Raw genomic sequence first — 26,588 nt, 5'->3', positions numbered from 1 at the left:
TTAAGAGAATGCTATTCTTTAGGTGGGCTCTGGCATACTACTTGGCTTGGCATGCAACTGATAGTTTACGGTCCAGGGGCTAAAATACTGTCTCCCAGATTATATCTGTATAAGTGGTCGTGCCTAAGATCCAGTCTCTCAGATGCCGTAGCAGACATGCATGATTATAGTCTCTCATCACCGGTACGCCCAACCCTCCCTTTACCTGAGCTCCACACATGTGGCCGCTTCATTTTAGATTTTTTTTCCTGCCCAACAAAACCTCGCTACCTGCCTCTGAAGTGCCATCAAGTCTTTCTTTAATAGCCTAATTGGTAGGGACTGTAACATACAGTGGTGGAAATAAGTATTTGATCCCTTGCTGATTTTGTAAGTTTGCCCACTGACAAAGACATGAGCAGCCCATAATTGAAGGGTAGGTTATTGGTAACAGTGAGAGATAGCACATCACAAATTAAATCCGGAAAATCACATTGTGGAAAGTATATGAATTTATTTGCATTCTGCAGAGGGAAATAAGTATTTGATCCCCCACCAACCAGTAAGAGATCTGGCCCCTACAGACCAGGTAGATGCTCCAAATCAACTCGTTACCTGCATGACAGACAGCTGTCGGCAATGGTCACCTGTATGAAAGACACCTGTCCACAGACTCAGTGAATCAGTCAGACTCTAACCTCTACAAAATGGCCAAGAGCAAGGAGCTGTCTAAGGATGTCAGGGACAAGATCATACACCTGCACAAGGCTGGAATGGGCTACAAAACCATCAGTAAGACGCTGGGCGAGAAGGAGACAACTGTTGGTGCCATAGTAAGAAAATGGAAGAAGTACAAAATGACTGTCAATCGACAAAGATCTGGGGCTCCACGCAAAATCTCACCTCGTGGGGTATCCTTGATCATGAGGAAGGTTAGAAATCAGCCTACAACTACAAGGGGGGAACTTGTCAGTGATCTCAAGGCAGCTGGGACCACTGTCACCACGAAAACCATTGGTAACACATTACGACATAACGGATTGCAATCCTGCAGTGCCCGCAAGGTCCCCCTGCTCCGGAAGGCACATGTGACGGCCCGTCTGAAGTTTGCCAGTGAACACCTGGATGATGCCGAGAGTGATTGGGAGAAGGTGCTGTGGTCAGATGAGACAAAAATTGAGCTCTTTGGCATGAACTCAACTCGCCGTGTTTGGAGGAAGAGAAATGCTGCCTATGACCCAAAGAACACCGTCCCCACTGTCAAGCATGGAGGTGGAAATGTTATGTTTTGGGGGTGTTTCTCTGCTAAGGGCACAGGACTACTTCACCGCATCAATGGGAGAATGGATGGGGCCATGTACCGTACAATTCTGAGTGACAACCTCCTTCCCTCCGCCAGGGCCTTAAAAATGGGTCGTGGCTGGGTCTTCCAGCACGACAATGACCCAAAACATACAGCCAAGGCAACAAAGGAGTGGCTCAGGAAGAAGCACATTAGGGTCATGGAGTGGCCTAGCCAGTCACCAGACCTTAATCCCATTGAAAACTTATGGAGGGAGCTGAAGCTGCGAGTTGCCAAGCGACAGCCCAGAACTCTTAATGATTTAGAGATGATCTGCAAAGAGGAGTGGACCAAATTCCTCCTGACATGTGTGCAAACCTCATCATCAACTACAGAAGACGTCTGACCGCTGTGCTTGCCAACAAGGGTTTTGCCACCAAGTATTAGGTCTTGTTTGCCAGAGGGATTAAATACTTATTTCCCTCTGCAGAATGCAAATAAATTCATATACTTTCCACAATGTGATTTTCCGGATTTAATTTGTGATGTGCTATCTCTCACTGTTACCAATAACCTACCCTTCAATTATGGGCTGCTCATGTCTTTGTCAGTGGGCAAACTTACAAAATCAGCAAGGGATCAAATACTTATTTCCACCACTGTATACAAACATTTCGGGAATATTATCATGCGATATAAATGCATCCGACCCATAAAAGATAATGGCAGAAACATTCATGTGGACAATTGCGTCTTAGTTTCCCTTAACGTCCGCGGGACATAAGTATATAATTGAGCTGGATTCATCGGCATCTGAACCCCAAGGTATTTAAATGCTCCGTTCGCCCAGCGTAAGGGAAAGTGGTCACCTTCCCTCTTTCTGAACCCCGTCACTCGCTAAGGCCTCAGATTTCGCCAGCTTCAACTTGAACCCCAAAAAGGCTCCATACTCGGCGAGACTTTCCATAAGGTACCCCAAAGAACTCTGCGGATCCTTTAAGACCAACAGGTCACCAACAAAGGCTGCAGTTTTAAACATCCTATCCCTGATTTGCACTCCCTTGATATCCTCATTGCTATTGATTTCCCTTAACAGTGGATCGAGTGTCAACGCAAACAGAAGTGGAGAGAGAGGACAGTCCTGTCAAGTACCCCTACCTATGGGGAACCAGTCTGAAAATAGGCCATTCACACTTACTCTCGCCTTAGGATCAGTATATAAAGTCCTAACCGCCTTCTCAAAGAACCCTGTTATACCATAAGCCTTTAGTGTCTCAAACAAAAATCCCCAGTCTACCCTGTCGAATGCTTTTTCTGCATCGAAACTGATTAACATCGCTTGTACCCTATCCCTTTGCACCCTTTCTACCAATATCCTCCTCATGTTTTTCATATGTTCCTGTCTCTAACGAACCCCACTTGCGACTCCTCTATCACAGATGGGAGGATTCTGGCCAACCGATTTGCCAGTATCTTTGCTAAAATTTTGTTTCTGAGTTTAGTAATGAAATAGGGCGGTACGATTCTGGGTGCTGGGCTGGTTTATCTGCTTTCAATATAACCGTTATGTGGGCCTGATTTTAAGTGGGCCGACATATGGCCTCGCGTGATGATTTGGTTAAATACCTCTGTCAGCACGGGGCCCACCTCAGACCGCAACAACTTATAAAATTCATTACACAAACCATTGGGTCCCGATGCCTTGCCCAGGGGACTCTACTTTAATACCCAGTCCACCTCATCCGCCGTTATGTTCGCATTCAACATCTGTTATTCTTCAGTCGCCAGTGTAGATAAATCTACGCTTGCAAGATATGTTTCACTAGGTGTTATAATCTCCTCATGCGGCGTATACAGTTCTTCAAAAAAGTCTCTAAAAATTTGGGATATTTCTCTATCATTATGGGTTAACTTCCCTTGTGTATTTGCTAAGGTGAGTATTTTACGAGCGCCCACCTTCCGGTTTATGAGCCTTGCCAAAAATCTCCCTCCCTTATTGGCAAACTTATATAGTTGGTATTTATAGTACACCAGCGACTTTAGGGCATTTTGGTGTAAGAGTTCATTAAGGGCCTACTGCGCCTCTAACAATTGTACCCGAATGCACTGCTGATGTTCCCGGCTGTACTGTCTTCTCAGGTAAGTTACTCGCTTTTCTAACCTAAGCACTTCTTTCCGCCTCACTTTTATTCTTAAAGCTGGTGTAGGCTATTATCTCTCCTCTGAGCACCGCTTTTGTAGTCTCCCAGAAGAGTATTGGGTCCGCCCGATGAGCTACATTATTAACTTCAAATTCCTTCCAGCGATTTGTTATTTGAGATAGGAACTGGGTGTCTCGATAGAGGAATGTTGGGAAATGCCATGAATATTCTCCCCGAGTCCCCCCCTCCAAGCGCACCCTTACCGCCAATCAGGCATTATCTGATACTGCTATAGGGCCTATTTTGAATTTTTTTAAAAAAAAAATTTTTTTTTTTTTTGTGTTTATTTATATTTATTGAACATACACAAATCGCACATAAAAAACTTATGAACAAACAGTGTCTCCATTTCACTCTTCAATATCAACATAAATTTTGTTTTGTTCCTAATATTCTATAATCCCCCCTATTCATCCCATGCCCCCTCCCCCACTCTCCCTCCCCCCCTTCCTATTAATTAACTGGCAAGGCAGGGTCCGGCTGCGCCAACCATTCAGTATATGGGTCCCATATTCGATGATATGTTACCAGGCGACCCTGTCGCATCGCCGTCAACTTAGACATCAAGCAAATATAGTCCAATTTCCTTATAATAGTCTTAAGTCCTGGTAGAGTTTGTTGTTTCCATGCCGCTGCTAGCACCAATCTGCCAGCCACCAATATCTGAGTGGCCAGTTGGTATGTATATTTTCTGGACCCCTGGGGTCGCATATGCAACAAGCAAAAGTCCATAGTCATAGGAAAGTTTGATTTCGTTATACTTACAATCAACCTCACCACTCTTGTCCAGTACTGCTGAGCGTGAGGGCAGGCCCACCATATATGAGCCATATCTCCTATCATTTCACATTGACGCCAACAGAGAGCCGACCTCCCTTTAAACATTCTAGCTAGTCTCTGTGGTGTATAGTACCAACCATACAATATTTTATAACCATTTTCTACAAGAGCATTAGAAATTGACACCTTAAGCAACGAAACAAACACTTTTTCCCACACTGGATATTCATAAGAGGTCCCCAGTATTTTCTCCCACTTATATGTATAATGTAGAATTGGCTGTGTTTGCAATAAGAGTGCTTTATATAGTCTGGAGATTCCCCCTCTGCCTCCCCCTCCGGCCATAGCCTTCTCTAATTGTGTTTCCTCCAGACTCAACTCTTCCTTTGCTCTCCTCATAATGTAATCCCTTAGTTGGCTATATTGAAATGCATTAGACATTGGGATCCCGTATTCCTCTTGTATGTCTGTAAATGTTAATATTTCCCCCTCCTCCCACAGCTGCCCCAACTCCCTCAAGCCACTCCGCTCCCAGCTTCTGTATCGTGAATCCAAAGATCCCGGTATGAATCCTGGTGCATGGCGTATTGCGGTGTGCAAAAAATATGTGCGTCCTCGAAAAAATCTGTTGCGTACATTACTCCAAGTTATGAGCGGCCATCTAATAATCGGTGGTATGTCTTTTTTTATTATGTCTTTGATCTCTCGGTCAGATAGCCAAGGGATAACTCGCAAGGGGTGCGAGACACACCAAGTCTGCTCCATAGCCTTCCAAGCCTTCCCATTACTCTGCATCCACTCTGCTAGTATGCGAAGGTGAGCCGCCTGGTAATAGAGCAGGAACGAGGGCACTCCCATACCCCCATGTACCCTTGGCTGATGCATCACCGACCTTCGCACCCGTGGTGGTTTTCTTTTCCAAATGAAGGAGAATACTCTACGTTGCAACCCCTTAAGAAACTTGTCAGGTATAGAAATGGGAAGCGCCATAAACAGGTATAGCATCTTCGGCAATAAGATCATTTTAATCGCATTTATCCTACCCATCCACGAAATTGTTAAGCCCTCCCATCTCTCCATTTCTAAAAATAATTCCCGTACCTTTGCAGGGAAATTGGCCGCATATAGGTCCTCAAATCTCTTTGTGATATTCACCCCTAAGTATTTAATACTTCTGGAGGCCCATTTAAAGGGAAAAGTGGCCCGTAATCGTGCCACTTGATTCATTGGTATGGAGATATTCAGCACCTCAGATTTCTCCATATTGACCTTAAATCCGGCCACCCATCCAAAGTCCCGCAGTGCCGCCCCTATAATTGGGAATGACGTACCAGGGTCTGTTAACGTAAGGAGAATATCATCCGCAAATAATAGCACCCGTGTTTCAATGGTTCCCATTCTCAACCCGTGTATGTCAGGATGTGATCTAATGTAAGCCGCCAAGGGCTCCACGACCAATGCGAATAGGAGTGGCGATAAGGCACATCCCTGTCGCGTCCCTCTCTTTAGCAAAAACGGTGTGGACTGGCTCCCATTAACCCTCACCGAGGCCATGGGCGCTCGATATAATAGATGTATCCAATGCATAAACCCTTCCGGGATACCTACCCTCTTCAGGGTTGCAAACAAGAATGGCCAATGCACCCTGTCAAACGCCTTTTCTGCGTCTAGAGAAAGGATACATAATGGTTGTTGCCTTATTTGTGCATTTTGAATAAGGTGAAGCGCTCTGCGAATATTATCAAATGTTTGTCGAGCCCGCACGAACCCCGCTTGATCTTCATGAACTAATTGTGGTAGATATTGCTGGAGACGGGATGCTAGAATTGCAGTAAAGATCTTATAGTCCACCCCCAAAAGAGAGATTGGCCTATAAGAGCCGCACATCTGTGGATCCTTGCCTGGTTTGGGGATAACTATGATATTCGCCTGATGCCAAGTCTCCGGAAGAGATCTTTGTTCCCCCAGATCATTAAACACCCTTAACAGCAGGGGAGCCACCAGGGATCCAAAAGTTTTATAGAACTTATTCGTAAATCCATCAGGTCCAGGTGCCTTACTGGGTGCTAAGTCTTTTATTGCCTGTAGGACTTCTACTAACTCAAACGGTCTAGAAAGTTTAAGTTTAGCATTCTCCGTCAGTGTGGGGAGTATATTCCTATCCAAGAAGGCCTCTATCTCCACTTCCTCTGGACTAATATCTGGAGTATAGAGTTTTTCATAAAAGCCTTTAAAGGTTTCTTGTATGGCCTGAGAATCTGTTATGTGTTCCCCCTTATCATTCCTCAACTGGGTTACATGAGCTCTTTTTGCTTGCAGTTTTAATTTATGCGCCAGTATCTTACTGGCCTTATTGCCAAATTCAAAATGAGTCTGACGCACCTTTTGCAGTTGCTCAGATAAATCCGCCAGTTGAAGCTCTCTAATCTCCTGCCTTAATTTATGCGCTTGGTCTAACAGAGTTCGCGCTGGACCTCCCTTACCCTGTCTACTGATTAATCTCTCCACCTGCGCCAATTGATTGCGCCTTGATTCTTCCACTTGGAATCTTTCCCGTCTCACATGTGCTTTCAAGGCAATAAATTGGCCTCTCATCACCGCCTTAAAGCTCTCCCAAAGCACCCCTGGAGTCACTTCCCCATTATCGTTAAATTGGATATATTCTTTGATTATTTTCTCAAGTTGGAGTACATGGGTCACCTCAGCCAGCAATGCATCATCCAAGCGCCACTGTGGGGCCTCTCTCTTTCCCTCCTGCCCTTGCAAAACGAGGGTGACTGGGCTATGATCTGACCAAGTTCGTGGCTCTATGTGTTGATCTTTAACCCTGCCCATCGCTACAGCATCTCCCAGCCAAAAATCGATACGAGAGGAGGAGTTATGCACTTGGGAAAAGCATGTGTAATCTCTTTGTGTTGGGTTGGCCTGCCTCCACAGATCATTCAACTGCCACCTAGCTATAAATGTGTGAAGTAGCTCCCGTCCCTGCTTGGCATATTGAATTGATGTAGAGGAGTTATCCAAATGAGGATTAGGAGTAACATTAAAATCTCCTCCCACTAGTATAATTCCTTCCCCCTGTGCTAATAGTATTTGATCTAGTCGGTGAAAAAAGTCCCCATGATCTGTATTGGGCGCATAGATAATAACTATGGTGTAAGTCCGTGTTCCCAGCTGAATAACTAATAAGATGTATCGACCTTCCTTGTCTCTACTGATCTTTTTAATCTGCCATGGCTGGGAGTCGTTAAGTGCTATCATAACCCCCCTACTCTTGGTGCCTGATTTGTTCGATGCAAAGAACACATGTGGATATTGGCGATGCCCACAGAGCCTCTCATGTTGTTTTTTTAAGTGAGTCTCCTGAATCAGGGCTATATCTATTTTTAAACGGATCAACTCCCGAAATAGGAGTTGTCGTTTCATTGGCACATTTAGGCCTCTGACATTCAGGATCGCTAGTGTTATATCTTGCATTTTATCACTTCCCACGGGCACCCCGAGCCAGCCCAAGTATCTTCTCCCACCTTGTCCTTTCCTTGTATCGTTCCCCTCTTCCATCTTCTCCCCCTCCTCCCTCCCTCACCCTGTCCCTCCCTCCCTGTCACCCCCCTCCCCCAATGTTCATGTAGATCCTCTCTCATATATGAAAGAGTATCTCTTAGAGGAAGTACCTCACCTCTTCACTCACCCTCTTAATGCTACTAAACAACCTAACAACTGTTCTCCCGCTATCTGTCAACAAAAACTTTTTACCAACCGGAACCAAATTACTCTTACGAGCTTTACATTCTGAATTTTCATTGGGTCAAGACCCCACACATATTAACATAGCATTTGTGCCCCCCTTACCCACAGTCATGTAAGGTGGCCAGCCGACTGCTGGCGTTGCAATCTCTTCTGTCCCTTGTCTACTCGCTGCCATTTCGAGTGGGATGCTGAGGCTCTATCACGCCTTGTTTTCCCCGGAGTTTCCGGCGGAGGCTCTTGTTGTATTTCTGGAAGAAGTATTCTAGCTTCCGCCAGGGATCTTGCTTGGTGCATGCGGCCTTCCTTGTAGAATGCTAGTGCAAAGGGATGTTTCCAGCGGTAACGAATTCCCATCTCCTGCAGCTTTTTTGTTATGGGCTTCAGCTCCGCACGTCGTTTTAAAGTGGCCAATGCCAGGTCCTGATAAATTTCCACCTGGTGTGTGTCCCATTTAACACTTTGTAGACTTCTGGCCGCCTGGAACACTTTCTCTTTTAATTTGTAATCCTGAAAGCATGCTATAATGTCTTTAGGTAGATTATTCCGGGCTGGGCCCAGCGTTCTATGAGCGCGCTGGATCACTACTGCAGATGCTTCCACTGGGCTGCCCGTCTCTTTCAGTATAGCACACACCACCTGTTGCACTACTGCCTCACTGTCCGAATATTTCGGGGTTTCGGGCACACCCCGGAATCGCAAATTCTGCCTCCGACTTCTGTTTTCTAAGTCTTCCATTTTGTCAGTCAGCTGTTGCTGGTCCGTTCGGACTTCCATAAGCGCACGGTCTAGCGATCCAAGTTCCTCTGCGTGCTCCTCCACCCGGGACTCCATCTCTTCCATCCGATTCCCCAGCTCTCTGATCTCACCGCGGAGGTCGGAGCCTAACGTTTCTAGCTCCGCTCGAACCGCCTTTACATCTGCTCGAATTTCTAATAACCATTCTTTTAGCTCCCCGAGCGGGTCCGCTGCTGTTTGATCTGGGTCTTCTCCAAAGAGACAGGGGCTCTGCTGCAAATCTCCATCTAGGCGTTTGCCAGCCTGTTCGGGTTGAGTTTCCAGGCCCGCCATGCGGTTAGCCGTCTTTCCGCTTTTAAAGCCGTATTGGCTAAGTTCCGGCTGCATATTTATCGTTTCCCGGAGCGCCACCGATTCCGAATGTGTCTCGGATCAAAATCGCACCGGGAGGACACGCTCCGCGGGAGAACTCACGCTATTTTTATTGCGGTGAGCTGGAGCTAACCGTTTATGCCTCCATCTTTGTCGGTGACGTCACTTCCTCTATAGGGCCTATTTTGGCATCTATCACCTGGGTTAACAGCTCCCTTGCCATCAATATGCAGTCAGTACGAGACAGCGTGGAGTGCGCCCGAGAAATATGGGTATAATCCCTTTCAAGTGGGTTAAGGGTTCTCCACACATCTACTACCTCTAAGGCCTTTTCCAACACCCGAATCCCCCTCTGGGATCTAGTCAGCTCCCTCTCCGCTGATTTAGATCTGTCCAGCCTTGGGTCCATTACTTCATTTAGGTCTCCCCCCAGAATAACGGGTATCTCCCCCAATTCCTGTATCCTACAAAGAATCTGTTTGTAAAACTGCTTCTCATAAGTATTGGGGGCGTAAATATTGCATAACAACAAAGGTTGTCTGTCCAACTCCATTGATACCAAAACATACCTCCCCTACTGTCCTTAACCACCTTCCTAACTTTCACATGTATTCCTTTCCGAATCAAGGTAATCATCCCTCCCTTCCCACCCATAGCTGGTGACTCAAAAATTTCTCCCACCCACCAGCGCTTCAGTTTTTCATGTTCTGCTTGTGTTAAGTGTGTTTCTTGTAGAAAGGCAACTGAGGTTTTCTGGTCATTTAGCACTTTTAATATCTTCTGTCTCTTAATTGGAGAGTGTATGCCCCCCACATTCCAGGTCACCAGTTGTAACATTGTCATACCTCCCTCACACGTCCGTCATTATTCTCTGTCTTTATATCTACTATCACCCCCGGGGAGCGTCCCAGCCACCGCTCTCCCGGTTCTCCTTTCCACATTATCAGCATTCTTCCCTTAACACCGTTGGCACACGGAACCCCCCAACATTCAAACAGACTTTGTGACTCAACTCGCACCCCTGCCCCCCCCTCCCCCCCACCCAAACCTCTCTCTCCTCCCTCCCTTCCCCACATACATTACCCCGTTCATGCCTTTTGGCACTTGGACCCCCATTTCTCAGGGATTAGGGTACCCATATATGTTGTTGACGTCTTAAATCCTCTCACTGTCCGTCCAGCATGAGACTCCCGAACCGTTTTCTTCCTTCTTGTGGCTGACTCCCTAGTTCTTGTACCAACGAGCCACTCCTCCATAGTCAACATAGAATTACTTGTCACTTTCATCTTAGTGTCTTAAATTTCCTGCATCCAACTCCTCTTTTTCCAAGTCCTGTCAGCTCCTTCCATTATTCAACACATTAGCATGCTTCCTCCATTCAGCCACTGTCTTGTCCTCGCTCACTGTTCGGTGGTTTCATTAATTTATCCACGTAGTCTTTTGCTTCCCGTAGTTTGTCAAAGTAGACAGCTTGTCCATTATTTATCAACTTCAAGCGTGCTGGGTACAAAAGACTAAATTTGTACTTCATTCCAAACCGTTTCGAGCACAATGGCGCAAAATCTTTTCTTGCTGCTGAAACTTTTGCAGATTAATCTTGAAAGCATAGGACATTGACACTTTGGTAGTCCAATTGCTTCCCAGCTCTTAAAATCTGTAAAATGTCCATTTTATTTAGCATAGTTCAAAACCTTAAGGATGACCACCCTTGGCCGGTCTGTGTTGTCTTGTCGAGGGCCCAACCGGTGGGCCTTCTCTATCTTCAGCCTGTCCGCTAGACCCTGGTCCGACAGCGCTCCTGGCAGCCATTTTTCTAGGAAGTGGCACAGGTTTCTCTCTGGTAAGCTCTCAGGGAGTCCCACAAGCCGAAGATTGTTTTTCTGCGAGCAGTTCTCCAGATCTTCCACCTTCATTTCCAACTCCTCTAGCCGAGCTCCCAGTTTAGGTTGTTCTTCCGCCACCTTCCGAATCTCCTCTTCTGCCTGCCCCAGCCGCTGCTGTGCTTCGTGCAGGTCCGTCACCAGTGCTGCATGCCGTTCTTCCATCCCATCTAGTTTATCTAATATTAATTGCAGTTTTTTCCCCCACTGTTTGCTCTACTGCCGCCTTAACTTCTTCTGTTATTTCAGCAGCTCACATCGAGCTCTGTGTCAGGGAGTTTGGTGCTCCTTTGTCCGCCATTTTTGTTTCGCCTGTTCTCGCTCTGTCTTTAGGCTCCTTCCTCGTTGATTTCGCAGCCATCAGCCGTTTCACTTCCACTTCTTTATAGGACTGTATTTTAAACGCCTTTAAGTTTCTGCTTGTCCTCAATTCTCACCGGAGGGATGCTGATATCGAGCGCATGAATTGCAGGCACCCCGGAGAAGCTACTTCTCCCGACCTCGCTACTCTATTCCCCAACCGGAAGTCTCCTGGCAGATGAAATTTAATGTGGACAAATGCAAGGTGATGCACATTGGAAAGAATAATCTGAATTATGGTTACCTAATGCTAGGGTCCACCTTGGGGGTCAGCGTTCAATAAAAGATCTGGGTGTCATTGTAGATAATACGGTGAAATCTTCTGCTCAGTTTGTGGCAGTGGCCAAAAAAGCAAACAGGATGCTAGGAATTATTAGTAAAGAGATGGTGAATAAGACTGAAAATACTATAATGCCTCAATGTCGCTACTTTGTGGGACCTCATCTTAAATATTGCGTTAAGGTCTGGTTGCTGAATCTCAAAAAAGATATAGCAGAATTAGAAAAGGTTCAAAGAAGAGCAACCAAAATGATAAATGGGATGGAACTACTTTCATATGAGGAAAGGCTAATGAGATTAGGGCTCTTCAGTTTGGAAAAGAGACGGATGTAGATTGAAGTCTACAAAATCTGAATGACATAGAACGAGTAGAAGTAAATTGATTTTTTTTACTCATTCCAAAAGTACAAAGACTGAGGGACACTCAAGGAAATTACATGGAAATACTTTTAAAACAAATAAAAGGAAATATTTTTTTTCACTCAACGAAGTTAAGCTCTGGAACTCTTTGCTGGAGGATGTAGTAACAACAGTTTGTGTATCTGGGTTTAAAAAAAATGTTTGGACAAGTTCCTGAAGGAAAAGTCCATAGTCTGCTATTGAGACAGACATGGAGAAGCTATTGCTTGCCTTGGGAGTGGTAGCATGGAATGTTTCCACTATTTGGGTTTCTGCCAGGTACTAGTGACCTGGCTTGGCTAGTGTTGTAAGCAAAATACTGGGCTAGATGTTCTTATTTTCATACTCCTAGAGGGTGCTGGCAGGTGCAGTGATCCTCACAGGCTGTCTAAGGCTATCTTGAGCCTTCTTTCTATAGTATGCAACCCCACTAGAAATGGGAAGTTGTATCAGAGGGAAGGCTCCGGGTAAGGCGCAGTCAACGTGTGTGGATATCTGCTGCTGCCAGTGAAGGTAGGTTTTTTTTTTTTTTGGGGGGGGCGGGTGTTGGAAGAGAGAGAGTGGATGCCAGTCCACAGGTTGGCGGAGGAGGAAAGGGAGTGATTGACGCTGGATTGGAATTTTTGTGCCCTTTAATACCAGTTTCCTAAGCGAATACTTATCTGGTCCTGGGAGGAAGGTGGGGATACTTGGCTGGTGGTGGAAGTGGAGGTAGCATTTGTGAAAGTTTGGATAATTGGAGTGTGAGTTTGTTGAATGAGAGAATTGGAGTGGGTAGGAGAATTTGGGACCATTTTTGGTGGGTAGAGTAGATGGGGTAGTTTTAAAGGGTGGGTGATTCTGGGGGCAGTTGGGAAATGGAATTTAGTTTTAGGGGTGTGAATACTAGGAGTAATCTTGCAGGGTGGTAGTAGGTTTTGGAGTGGATTAGAGGCAATTCCAGAAGGTGGGGTAGTTTTCGTGTGGGAGCTGTAGAGATAGTTTTGGTGGATGGAGTTAGTTGGAGAGGTTGTGGGTGGGTTATTACAAGGATAACAATTTAGGGATGGGGCAGTTTCAGGGGTAGTTGGAAAGATAGGGCTGTTTGCTGAAACAGTTGTAGGTGTAATTTTGGTGGATGGTGGTAATTTTATATGGTGGGGTTGTTGCATGGATAAGATTTTGGGGCAAGGGTGCAGTTTTGAGTGGTTGAAGGCAGTTCAAGGGTGATGGGGCATTTGCAGATGTGCCGTTTTAGATGGGTGGTGGAGCAGTTCTGGGGCTGAAGAAAATAGAGAACAGTGGAGAGGCAGTTTGAAAGTAGGAATTCCATAACTTCTTATTTAAGTTTCTATGCAACTTAAGTTGGAACTATTACTTCCATAGAAATCTATTACCTGCCCATTTTTTTTGGGTGGAGGGAGTGGTGCTTACTTTGAAATATTCAGTTCAGTCTGACCCATTTTCCATCTTTACACTGGTTTCTCCCCACCCCCTCCCATATGCCAAGCTTTATCCCATTCCATAAATGTATTTTATTTTGCTCCCAGATAGATGGACAGATATTTTGCATAATTTCCAGCTTGCTTTGGGTTGGAATTAATAAGTTGTTAATAACTTATAACTACAATTAATAATAAATAACTACAATTAAAGAAGCATCCAGGATTACTCGTTTCTCAGCTAATTTACCACCACCACCGCCTCAGAGAATGAAACATCAGAGGAATAGATGGGTCACAGTAGGCTCTGGTAGACTAAGATCTGTGACACAGAAACACTCGCCCTTCCAAGCTTTGCAGCTGTCAAATTCTTTTGCAGCGTTGCATCATTATGAAAGTGAAAAAAGAAGTACTGTGGTAGAACCAGAGACAATGAAAATAGCACAACCCCAGAAACATCCCCCAACTAATGACAGAATTCTGAAAAGCAGAAAATTATTACTGCTCGGAGACTCCATTATCAGAGGCATTAACTTAGGAACACAGTTCAGGGGTTCCAACGTAGTGAAATGTCTTCCAGGATCTTCAGCTACAAGATGTACAGACCAAATACTGAAAGTGATCCAAGAAGAGAGCGAGGCTTCTGATGTTGTAATTCACCTGGGGGCAAATGACCTGGCCAACAATAGCAAGTTTACAGCACAGAGAGCGTTCCAGAAGTTTGGAGAGGGACTGAAATCTTTGGTTCGGATTGTGGCTTTTTCTGAAGTAATTCCTATGTTGGGGAGAGGAAAGACTATGCAAAACGGAGGAATTCAATAAGTGGCTTGAGTCTTGGTGTAAAGAAGACGGTTTTAGATACATAGGAGAATGGGGTAATACGTGGAAAAATAACAGGCTGTACTGTAATGATGGGCTACATCTTTCTGTGATGGGAAAAAGGATCCTTGGGTAGAAATTCAGACAGTATGTTTCTAGACATTTAAACTAGAGGGTGGGGATGAGAAAAGGAAACAGGGGATTTCGGAAAGTCATCCCCAGAATAAACATGATGGCAGAGGGAATGGTCATGTAAATATAAAAAAAACACCCAAACACAAAGCACATGGAAAGCTATGTGCACAAATGCTCGTAGTCTAAGTAAAAAGGTTCAAGACTTGCAAGCCCTGATGTTTGAAGAAAACTTGGATATTGTTGCTATTACGGAGACGTGGTTCAACGATTCTCATGAATGGGATGTGGCCGTACCGGGCTATAATCTTTTTAGGAAGGATAGAGAGGGCCGAAGAGGTGGAGGAGTGGCTCTGTATGTGAGAGAGAAAATCAGAGCGGCTGAAATGCGGGGAACCTGGGGAAAAGAAGAAGCTTTATGGATTGTCCTGGAAATAGAAGATGGAACCTGTATCCACACGGGAGTTATCTACAGACCTCCTGCGCAAATGGAGAAGTTAGACAAGGATCTGATAGAACATATTCAAAAGATTGGTATGAAAGGGGAGGTGCTACTGTTGGGAGATTTCAATTTGTCTGACGTGGATTGGAACGTCCTGTCTGCAGAATCGGAAAGAAGTAGGGAGATTGCGGATGCCTGTCAAAGTGCCTTGCTCAGACAAATGGTGACGGAACCCTTGAGGGAAGTCGATGCTGGATCTAGTGCTCACTAATGGAGGTAGTGTTTCCGATATCCGGGTGGGTGCCCACCTATGTAATAGTGATCATCACACCGTATGGTTTGATATAAGGGCGAAGGTGGAGTGCGGACGCACAAAACTCAAAGTACTGGATTTCAGACATACTGATTTTGATAAAATGGGGGAATACCTGAAGAAGGAGCTGTTGGCGTGGGAAGGCGTAGGAGAAGTGGAAAAACAGTGGTTCAAGCTAAAGGCTGCTATAAATATGGCGACTGATCTTTTGTGAGGCAAGTAAACAAAAACAATAGAAGTAGGAAGTCTATATGGTTTTCTAAACAAGTAGCTGAAAAAGTAGGAGCAAAAGAGGCTTTGTTCAAGAAATACAAAAGAAAGCAACGAGAGGATCACGGAATAGATTATCAGATTAAACTAAAAGAAGCGAAGAGGGAAATATGGCTAGTGAAAGCGTGAGTGGAAGAAAAAATGGCTAAAGATGTAAAGAGAGGTGCTAAACAATTATTTCTCTTCGGTTTTCACGGAGGAAAATCCTGGAGAAGGACCGCGGTTGGCTGCCGAGGGAATGTCTGGGAATGGAGTGGATACTGCGCTGTTTACGGCAGAAAGAGTTTATAAATAGCTGGAGAATCTGAAGCTGAACAAAGCTATTGGGCCAGATGGGATACATCCCAGGATACTGAAGGAGCTCAGAGAGATCCTGGTGGGACCTCTTAAAAGATTTATTTAATAGATCTTAAGAGACGGGAGAGGTTCCGCGAGATTGTAGACGAGCGGATGTGGTCCGTTTTCACAAAAGTGGAGACAGGGAAGAAGTGGGAAACTGCAGACTGGTAAGTTTGACGTTGGTGGTAGAAAAAATAATGAAGTCACTGCTGAAAGAAAGGATAGTTAACTTTCTAGAAACTGACCGGTTACGGGACCCGAGGCAACATGGCTTTACCAAAGGAAAATCCTGCCAAACGAATCTTACTGACTTTTTTTTGACTGGGTGACCAAAGAACTGGATGAGGGACGTACGCTAGATGTAATCTACTTGGACTTCAGCAAAGCCTTTGATACGGTCCCCCACAGAAGACTCGTGAATAAGCTGAAAGGGTTGAACTTAGGACTGAAAGTGGTGAATTGGATAAGAAACTGGTTGACCGACAGGTGGCAGAGGGTGGTGGTAAATGGAATCCGCTCGGAGGAAAGGAAGGTGAGCAGTGGAGTTCCTCAGGGGTCACTGCTGGGGCCTATTCTGTTTAATATATTTGTGGGAGATATTGCTGAAGGGTTGGAAGGAAAGGTGTGTCTTTTTGCGGATGACACAAAAATAGCCAATAGAGTGGATACCGTGGAGGGAGTAGAAACGATGAGAAGGGATCTCCGAACCTTAGAAGAATGGTTGAGGGTCTGGCAGTTAAGATTTAAGATCAGATACCCAGATATGGAGGCAGGGAGGGTTTGGTACAGTGATGTATGGTTAAGCATATGTTTATAAGACAAGCCACCTGGAGTAATATGCAAAAACTGAGCACCATCATCAAAATATAGACACGCAAGTTTCACAGCAAAGTTAAAAAAAAAAAAAAAAAAAAAAAAAGGGCAAAAAACGGTTTCTTTACACTAAGTACTTAGTTAAAATTTAATGCCAAGAAGTGTAGAGTGATGCACTTGGGGTGCGGCAACCCAAAAGAGAGATACCGGATAGGAGGGGGGAGATCAGTAAGCTTGACTCAGGAGAGAGACCTTGGGGCATTGGTGTCGGAGGATCTGAAGGTGAAGAAACAATGCGACAAGGTGATAGCCATGGCCAGAAGGATGCTAGGCTGCGTAGAGAGGGGCATAACCAGCAGAAGAAAGGAGGTGTTGATGCCCCTCTACAAGTCGTTGGTGAGGCCCCACTTGGAGTATTGGGTTCAGTTTTGGAGGCCGTATCTTGCTAAAGATGTAAAAAGACTGGAAGCGGTGCAAAGAAAAGCTACGAAAATGGTATGGGATTTGTGTTGCAAACCGTACGAGGTTGCTGACTTGAACATGTATACCTTGGAGGAACAGGATACAGACATTCAATTCAAATATTTGAAAGGTATTAATCTGCAAACGAACCTTTTCTGGAGACGGGAAGGCGGTAGAACTTGAGAACATGAATTGAGGTTGAAGGGGGCAGACTCGGGACTAATGTCAGGAAGTATTTTTTCACAAAGAGGGTGGTGGATATGTGGAATGCCCTCCCGCAGGAGGTGGTGGAGATGAAAACGGTAATGGAATTCAAATATGCGTGGGATAAACACAAAGGAATCCTGTTTAGAAGGAATGGTTCCGTGGAATCTTAGCGGAGATTGGGTGGCGACGCCGGTAATTGGAAACAAAACGGGAGCTGGGCAGACTTCTATGGTCTACACCTTGATCATGACTGAATAGATAGGGATGGGCTGGAGTGTAAATTTTAAGGGGCTTCGATGTTAGCTTCAGAACTTAGTACAAGAACAGTACTGGGCAGACTTCTACAGTCTGTGCTCTGAGAAAGGCAAGGACAAATCAAACTTGGGTATACATATAAAGTATCACATACCATATAAAATGAGTTTATCTTTTTGGGCAGACTGAATGGACCGTACAGATCTTTATCTGCTGTCATTTACTATGTTATGTATTATTAAAGGCGTATAAATCATAAAATTGTAGATGCTTCCTAATAAGTTAGAATATTTTGCAGAGGATAAGTCTCATTACATAAATATATTACTCGCTGTTGGTGGCTTACATCACCCAGTCTCTTGTCCAAACCAAGATAATTCAAAACTTATGTTTTCCCATATTTGATAGCTCATGTTTCTCTTAACACACCAAAACAAGGTACAGTCAAAAGGTGGTGGTATTGTATAGTAGATGATGTAAGATTACAGATACTTAGTTTTCTCCTTTGTGTACCACAGATTCAAAATTTCAACACTCGGCTCAAGAATCTGTTCAGTGTGCTGAACTATAAACGAATGAGTCATTCAAATTTGCTGGGCTCCTCTGTGTTTGGACTAGATGACATCTACAAACTATGGAAACAGTTTGTACTGAAATTTAAGGAAACAACTGATGAACAATCTTGTTTTTACTTTGTGAAGGTAGGTCACATAAGTTAGTGCAGGGATTTATAGACTTGTGGGCCTGATACTTAGCTGCTCCAGTCAGTGTTTTTTTTAAATACTAGCTGCAGTGCAAAAAACCCAAAACCCTTCCTATTGTGTGATATCCACATAGTGGCTGGCGCTGAATATCCAGATAGAGTGGTGTCAGGATAAATCTAAGACAGATTTTTTGCTGTCCTAAAGCTTTATCAGGATAGGTATATGATTACCAGACTGAATATTGCTAACAGGATAAATTCTGGCTCTGTTTTTTTCTGTATTCCCATATTGTCCCAGCACTGTCTGGATAGCACTGATCTGTGATAGTGTTCAGCAGCACTGTCTGGCTAGTGCTACTGAAAATCATTGGATGGCCATAGTCAGCGGCATTTATCTGGAGAGCAGGTGCTGCTATCCTGAAAAGTGCATTAGAATATTGGGCCCTTTTTTTCACAAGTGTGATAAACTATGATTCTGATGGAATTTTGTGAAAATCAACCTTTATGTGATAAACACATTCTGCATGGACAAGCAGAAATGTCATACATGTGGGTAATGTCATCCACGTCGCCTGCTGTGGACGGCTTTAGTAATGTGTAGAACGTTAAGAGCACATGCCACCATCCCTACTGCACATGTGCGTGTGCCTTCCTGCCCACCTGAAGACTGTGGAACCAGCAGTCTCTCTTCATCCACTGTGAGGACAGAACGTGCTATTTGCAGCTCCTTACAGCGTTGGGTGTGTTGCTACTTTTTGTGTGAGTTTGTGCCTTCCTTTATGGTAGCTTTTGCCCCTTTTTGTCATTTTTTGAGAGTTTTTTTTTTTTCTACCCCTTCCCTTAGTTTTAGATATTTTTTCCCCCACTTTTAAGTTTTCTTATTTTTCTGTGCTCCCAAGGATTACTACGGTCCTGAGCTACGGTTGGGATTTTCCATTTTCTTGGTTTTTCTAGTGATTTGCCCCTTTTTTGTTTTTTCTAGTGATTTGCCCCTTTTTGATATCACCATTAAGTCGTTTGATTTGGCCACAGCAGTTTTTCCTTCCAGGTCATTGAAGGTTCCCAGTGGCTTCAAGTGCACGGTGCAATCGGACCATCTCTGGCAAGGACACTCGTTCTTGGTGTCTCCAGTGTTTGGGGCCAGAATATACCCTTTCCAGCTTCTTTGGCTGCGTATGCAGAAAAGAGCCTGGCTGTCCAGAGATGCTCAAAGAGAGAATTTTTGGTACAGGTCCGAATCGTTGACATTGATATCGGTGTCGGCACTTGCACCGGGTGCATTGGTCCACATGGCTACTAGACCTATGTCTGATACTGGGAATGGATGTGCATCGAGCAGGTCTCCAACTGGTGCTGTCAAGGCCCCCAGGACTGGTCAGCATCAGACCTGACACCAAGTGCGTGTGGGGATTTGATATTGTCCTCATTGGCACTGAGGAGTGTTGATCTTCGGCATTGGGTGAAGGCCAAGAAGCATAAGCATCGATCCTCCTAGGCGCTTGGTGCTGGGAGCACCAGGGCACCAAGAGTTCCGGACCCTGAGAAGCGTTGGGTCAGGGAGGAGCATTCTCCCTCCATTGAGGAGGTGCTGACGTGGGGGTCTCCTTGCAGCCAGGACTAGGCACCCTCACCAACCCTGATGATGGTTCAGTAGGCTGTCTCTGACCTTTCCCGATGTCGGCACTTGATGGCGTATCCAGACCATCTGGCAAGTCTTCTCCAACAGTGTGTTGGCTTCTGGGGTGCTTGCACCAGCTATGCCTCTCCCTGCAGTGAGATCTCAGATGCCGGTGCCACGTTCGATACCGGAGTCCACTGCTGGCCATTCTGGCACCCTCACAACATCAATGGAGGAAGCTTTGCAGGAGTTGAGGGTGGAGCCTACCTTGATGCCCTTCCAGTCAAGGACATAGGCCCCCTCTCTCAAGGCAAGCTCAATCTCAGCCCTCCCATGAAGAGTTCTTTGCTGATAATCAACATGGAACACTCATTGGCATCTGAAGTAATTCTCGAAAGGATTGTCCTATGGTATCCTGACTCCTCTCCACCTGAGGAAAGGAGAAAGTCCTCCACCTGAGAGCCTTTCCTTCCCAGCTTTTGTTAGGGAGATGGCTGCTGCTATTTCTATTTTTTTGGAGACGGAGTATGAGCCCAGGGCTGAGATGTTCAAGGTCCTAGACTACGACTCTCCTCTTAAAGAAGCTGTGATGGTCCTGCTTTAGAAGATATTGTGAGACATACAGGTGAAGAACTGGGAGACACCATGCATCAGATCAAGAGTTCTCCTGGGTTTGATAGGCCACAGTTGCCGCCTCATTCTCTGGTGGTGGAATCTGCTCTCAAGAACCAGGAGTTGTAGAGACTTTTTTTCTTCGGCGCCCTCAAGCAGCGAAGCTGGACTCTTTGGGGCAGAAAAACTATCAGGCCTTTATGCTCATATCTCGAATACAGTCATATAGCTCTACATGAGCCTTTACTTGTGGAACTTGATGCACTGTATGACTGATTTTGGTGGACTCTCTCCCACAGGAGCAGGCCAAATCTATTTGCCAGCTGGCCAAGCAGCAGATAGTGTATCATAAGTTTTTGGACAGGGTGCTTGCGATACTTTTAGTTACAACATTTTTATTGACACTTCAATAAAATACATACTTGACCATATGCATACAGCCTCACTGGTACAGATGTTCATAAAGAAACTTTTTTTTTTGTTGAGCTAGTACAGAGTGCCAAACAATTATCACATTTTATCCCCTTCCCCTTCTTTAACAGGAAAGATGTCCCCATGTCATGTACACTTTGCTTTAGTATTAACTATATATAGAGTTCTCCTACAGATGTTAGGTCTGAACCTCAGGTAAATATTTAACATGTTTTCCGTGCAGTCAATACAAGAGGTTCCGTATAATCAACTATTATGTGGCTGTTATCCTTATCTGCTCGCTGTATGGACAGTATATAATCCATATACCCTGACAACTACGAAACTGTGTCTTAGATAGTCTTTAAACTGTTATTTAGTAAGTCTATTGCGAATCTATAATTAAACAACAGGTTTTCTAATAGCCAGTTGTTCTTCAATCTGTGCATAGTGTTGTTTCCACCTGTATGCCATCAATTTACATGTAGTTGGAGTATGCATCAACCTTTGGCCTCATTGGATGTTGCAACAGTGATTGTCAACCTTAATGAACATGGTATGCTGCGAGCAGCTTAATGTTCTCATCATCCAACTAAACCAACACTCAAAGGAACTTTATTGACCAATTAACAAGTGAACATTCCTTGTAATGCTCATACCCCCTCCCCCCATCCCTTTATCCTTCCCCTTACCCCCTTCCTCCTAAAATCTCATCGAATGTGTGTTTCTAATGTTTTAATTCCCTCTTCTTATAGACCTCTTTCTGACTCCGTCACACGGGGGACTAAAGGTACTTATTTCATATATCAGGTTCTGTATAGTTTCTCTGACCTCCATTGTCACCCAATCATAAGGGGGTGGCATTAGGAGCTGTAATTGAAAACTAATTCCCATAACTACTGCTTTCTGTCCAAAACTGAGTGTCACTTGTATGTGATCTACCTTAGGCTAAATGTTAGGTAAAGAGAAGATAGAATCAATAAAAATAGAGACAGAGATAGGTTTAGATAGATAGGTACATTTTATTTCTTACCCAAACACAAGTCTTCAAGTTGATACAAATACAGACATCAGATTCTGGTTTCAGCCGCACAGGGCTTCGCCGTCTGACAGAAGCTTTGGAGAGGACTCTCAAACTAAGCCAAAATCTGCCATCCTTTATACTCTATCCTCTCCATAGAAGTGAATGGTGAGAAACCTTGCTCCTAATCTTTCTCACTTTCTGAGATCATACTTTCCCATGCGATCTGCTGTCGGATGTGCCCACCTCCTTCCGTTCTCAGCTACTGCTAATTATCAACATGTTTTGGGAAGCGTTGAGATAACAGTTTCACATCTTCCGGCTGCAATACTTTTCATACCTTTCTCATGAACTCTGTATTACCTCTGTATCATTGTATACCAAAACTAATAAGCTCCATTTTATTCATCTGATCTTTCATTACAGATGCTATATTTGATTTAAAAATTGTACCAATTTGTGTCAGAAGTCATTATTCAGACCTGCTCTTTGCAGATTCTCAAATATTAAATCATTTACTTGTTGTTTGGCCTAATCAGTACTTTTTCAGTTGTTTTCGGCTGCATAGCTTTGGCCATCACTATTCCAGTGGTAGCCTTAAAGCTAGGCCATATATTAACACTAAGAATAAGGTCATACATATGTATTCTCGACTGCTTCTCGGTTATAATGTGTTAAGTATAAGACTCCGTCCTCTTTGAGTTAATATGTCTAATAATGGCCCCCAAAGTTTTAGAAAACGCGCCTTGCGGCGGCATGAACCTTTAGCCTCCCTTGCTTCCCATGTCATTAGTTGATGTGTCTGGTTTCGCCAGTGCCAGTAGTCTGGAGGCTTATCTGACGTCCAAGATTGTAATATGCATTTTTTTGCTACCAGACATAACTTTCGACATAGAAGTGTCTCGTCTGCTGTTAAACCCTGGAATGCTCCTGGGTAGTCCAAAACCAATTGCAGAGGAGTACCCACTATTCTACGTGATGTCAGTGAAATCATAAAGTGTACTATCTTCCGCCAATAGCTCTGAATCTTTAAACATTCCCAGAATGCGTGGTAAAAAGTGTTCTCTACAAGATTACATTTCAAGCATCTTGGTGTAAGGATTCCTCCCATTCGGGACAATTGAGCTTGTGTGATGTAGGCTCTATGTAATACCCTGAATGCACATTCCCTATAATTAGCTCCACTGACTAGCCGGGGAATACTTTTTATGTAGGCGTCAACATCCCAGTTAGATAAATCTTCTCCTATATCTGCCTCCCACCGCTGACGGAGCTGAGTCAACCCCACTCGCGGCGTCGGGGTCCACAATGTCCTCTGAAGCTGCGAGACTGATGGGGCTTCATCAGAGATATCATCAAAAAATTTTTGGATTTTCTCCCCTAAATGAAATTGTACCGCCTCCTTATCCAAGGATTGAATATAATGCTTCATCTGATTATAGCTAAAAGTGAACCTCCAATTTCCCTCTAATGTGAGTTGTCTTGGGGATTTCAATTTCCCTTCTCCATCTAATATTGTTTCTAATCGTTTAAGGCCTTTTTCCTCCCATTGTATAAAGACCGGATTTTCCAGCCCTGGTGGGAACATCGGGTTTCCCCTTATAGACAGCAATTCAGATATATTCGGGTTACCCCCCAGCTTCTTTGCCAAGCCTCTCCACGCTGCTTGTAGAGGCACTAAAAGTATGCAGTGTTTTATCCTTTGTGGCAGTAAAGTGTTTTTTATATGTAATAAGGTGGTCAAGTCGTATGGGCTAAAATAAGCTTTCTCCATCTCCAGGGGTGTATGTGTGTGTGAAGAGAAAACCCAATCTCTCACCACCCGCATCAAACTAGCAAAGTTGTAATATTGCAAGTTAGGAAGGCCCAGTCCTCCGTGCCGCCAGGCTCCCAGCAAAAAATGCATCTTGAGTTTAGCTTTCTTTCTTGCCCAACAGAACCGCCCCACTAATTGATAGAATTGTTTGATATCTTTTTGAAATAATTTCAGCGGCAGAACCTGCAGAACATATAACCACCTGGGTAAAATTACCATTCGAATAAGGCTAATCCGACCTATCAATGGCAAAGGTAGGGCCCTCCAGGTGTCCAGCTGCTGCGCAGTATGATTAAGCAACCGAGTGACATTCAGCTTGTATATATCCTCTATCCGCTCTGTCAGGAGAACTCCCAGGTACCGAAATGAGCCCTCTGCCCATCTCAAAGGAAAATTGTCTCTCCAGAAAAGTCGGGTAGTCATAGGGATAGCCAGAGCTTCCGATTTCTCTAGATTAAGCTTAAAACCGGAGTAATCTCCAAATTCTGCAAAAACTTCTAAAAGATCCGCAAGAGACTTTTGAGGACTAGTAAGAGTCATTAATAAATCATCGGCGAATGCCGCGATTTTAAATTCCGCCTGTCCTATCGTTACTCCTCTAATAGTCCTATTCGAAATTACATCCCGGATTAAGGGATCCAGATAAAGAGCGAAAAGCAATGGTGACAGTGGGCACCCTTGTCTAGTTCCACGACTTATCTCAAAATTCTCTGACCATGTTCCATTTATCAGGACCCGTGCTCGAGGGGAGGTATACAGGGCTTGAATTGCATGCACAAACCAACCAGAAAATCCATATTTAGTGAGGACAGAAAACAAAAAGGGCCATTCTACTCGGTCAAACGCCTTTTCAGCGTCGAAACTGATCAATAATGCATGCTCTGCCGAGTTCCTCAACTTTTCCAGTGTCATCAAGATACTACGCAAATTTTTTGTAACCGAACGGCCTTGAACAAACCCCACTTGTGCTTCATGAACGAGATTTGGTAATACTCTTCCCAACCTATTAGCCAGTATTTTTGCACATAATTTTACCTCGAAATTTAACAGGGATATAGGTCGGTAGGAAGATAACAACATTCCATCTCTGTTCGGTTTAGGTAATACCACTATCTGGGCCAAATTGAGGCCATCCGGCAGTGCTCCCTTTGCCACCCATTCATTGAAAACCTTGGTCAGTGTGGGGACGATTTGATCACCCATCAATTTATAGAATTCGGGTTTAAAGCCATCTGCCCCAGGTGTCTTTCCTAATCTACTTTGACTGATTGCCCAAGCCACTTCGTCACAATTTATAGGGTCATTTAAATATTGATTATCTGTTTGTGTTAACACGGGGGTTTCTATATTTTGTAAGTACATATCGCTTTGCAGGTCTTGGCTACCTCCTGCTCTATAAAGTTGTTTATAATAACTATGAAAGGCCTCCCTTATCTCTCTATCTGTATGTAGTACCTTCCCATCTTTGTCTTTAACAGCCACTATATGCCTAGAAGCATACTGTGAGGCTATCACCTTAGCCAGCAGTTTCCCCCCCTTACTGCCATGTTTATACAACTGAAACCGATAATATACCTGTGACTTTACCGCCCTCTCGTGTATCAGGGAATTCACCGCTGCCTGAACTGACATCCACTCTTTTCGCACCCCAGGGGACGGATTCTTAGCATATTGTTTCTTCAGTCCTAGTAATTGCTTTTCCAAGTGCAGTAGCTCTCGGTCCCGAGCTTTTTTATAGTGACTGACATAGCTAATAACTTCCCCTCTTAGTACTGCCTTTGCTGCTTCCCAGAATATCGCCGAGTCTTCCACTGATCCCTCATTAAGATGTCTGTATTCTTCCCATTTGGCAATAAGAAATTCCTGAAATTTAGAGTCTTTATACAGATAACTGGGAAACGCCCAACCCCTATTTTTTTGCGCAGTATTATCTCCCATTTGCCATGTCATCCAAACTGTGGCATGATCTGAGATCACACAAGGTCCAATAGTAGCGTCAGTGATGTCTGTAAAGTTTTGTCGTGATATCAGCAAATAATCAATCCTTGATTGGGATTGGTGGGCCCTTGACAAGTGGGTATATTCCCTTTCTGTCGGGTGTAATGTACGCCAAACATCTATAAGATCTAATGTATTACACATATCGGGCAGCCCTCTAGTGCTCATTGTCCCTTTTTTCGGCTGTGGATGGGATTTATCAATTTGCGGATCCCACGTCATATTGAAATCACCCCCCAGCATCATGGGGAGTGGTGGCATCCCAGTGAGGGTTTGGAGAAGTCGTTTATAAAATTTAAGATCTAGCGTGTTTGGGGCGTATATACTGCCCAAAGTTATCTGCCGCCTAGCTATGGTAACATTACAGAGAATAAAGCGCCCTTCTGAATCTTTGCGCACATTTTGAATCTGGGATGCTACCCCTTTCCGGAAAAGAATAGCTACTCCTCCTTTATTGCCTACCGCAGATGAAGCAATACATTCTCCCACCCACCATTTAGCTAGCTTTGTGCGTTCTTGATCACTGAGATGCGTCTCCTGCAAAAGGGCCACATCAGCTCCTATTCTTTGGAGGTATTGCAGGATTTTAGATCTTTTAATAGGTGAATGTATGCCTCCCACATTCCATGTTACCAGCTTAATCATCTAATTTAAGAGAGGCAGTCATGATCAACCAATTATGAACCATATTAATTGAGAAGTGCCATCCCAGCCTTTGGCACCCCCCTTTCTTACCAAATACCTGTTTTAGTGGCAAAAATAAAAAATGCAGTCTGAAATACCAATCACATTCAGCTCCCTTACTCACACACATTCCATTTGACCTCGCTATTTTAATTTGCTTTATTTCTTTTCCTCTAAACCTTCCCCTAATCCCTCCCCCCTTCTTCTCCCCCCTCCCCCCTTTGCTGCCCCTTCT

At 44.4% G+C, this 26,588-nt stretch overlaps 1 protein-coding gene across 1 annotated transcript in view; it reads left to right on the top strand.

The window, feature by feature from the left end:
• The window catches only part of TERT (telomerase reverse transcriptase), a 399,618-nt gene that overhangs the window by 97,654 nt on the left and 275,376 nt on the right, over positions 1-26,588 (top strand). The window contains 1 exon segment of the mRNA XM_030209711.1: positions 18,009-18,191. Within this exon segment, the coding sequence (XP_030065571.1) occupies positions 18,009-18,191 (183 nt within the window).

The sequence above is a fragment of the Microcaecilia unicolor genome, chromosome 1 (assembly GCF_901765095.1).
Source record: "Microcaecilia unicolor chromosome 1, aMicUni1.1, whole genome shotgun sequence".
NCBI lineage: Eukaryota > Metazoa > Chordata > Amphibia > Gymnophiona > Siphonopidae > Microcaecilia > Microcaecilia unicolor.
Note: the sequence above shows the minus strand (reverse complement) of the source record. Positions and strands in the feature narration are given on the sequence as shown.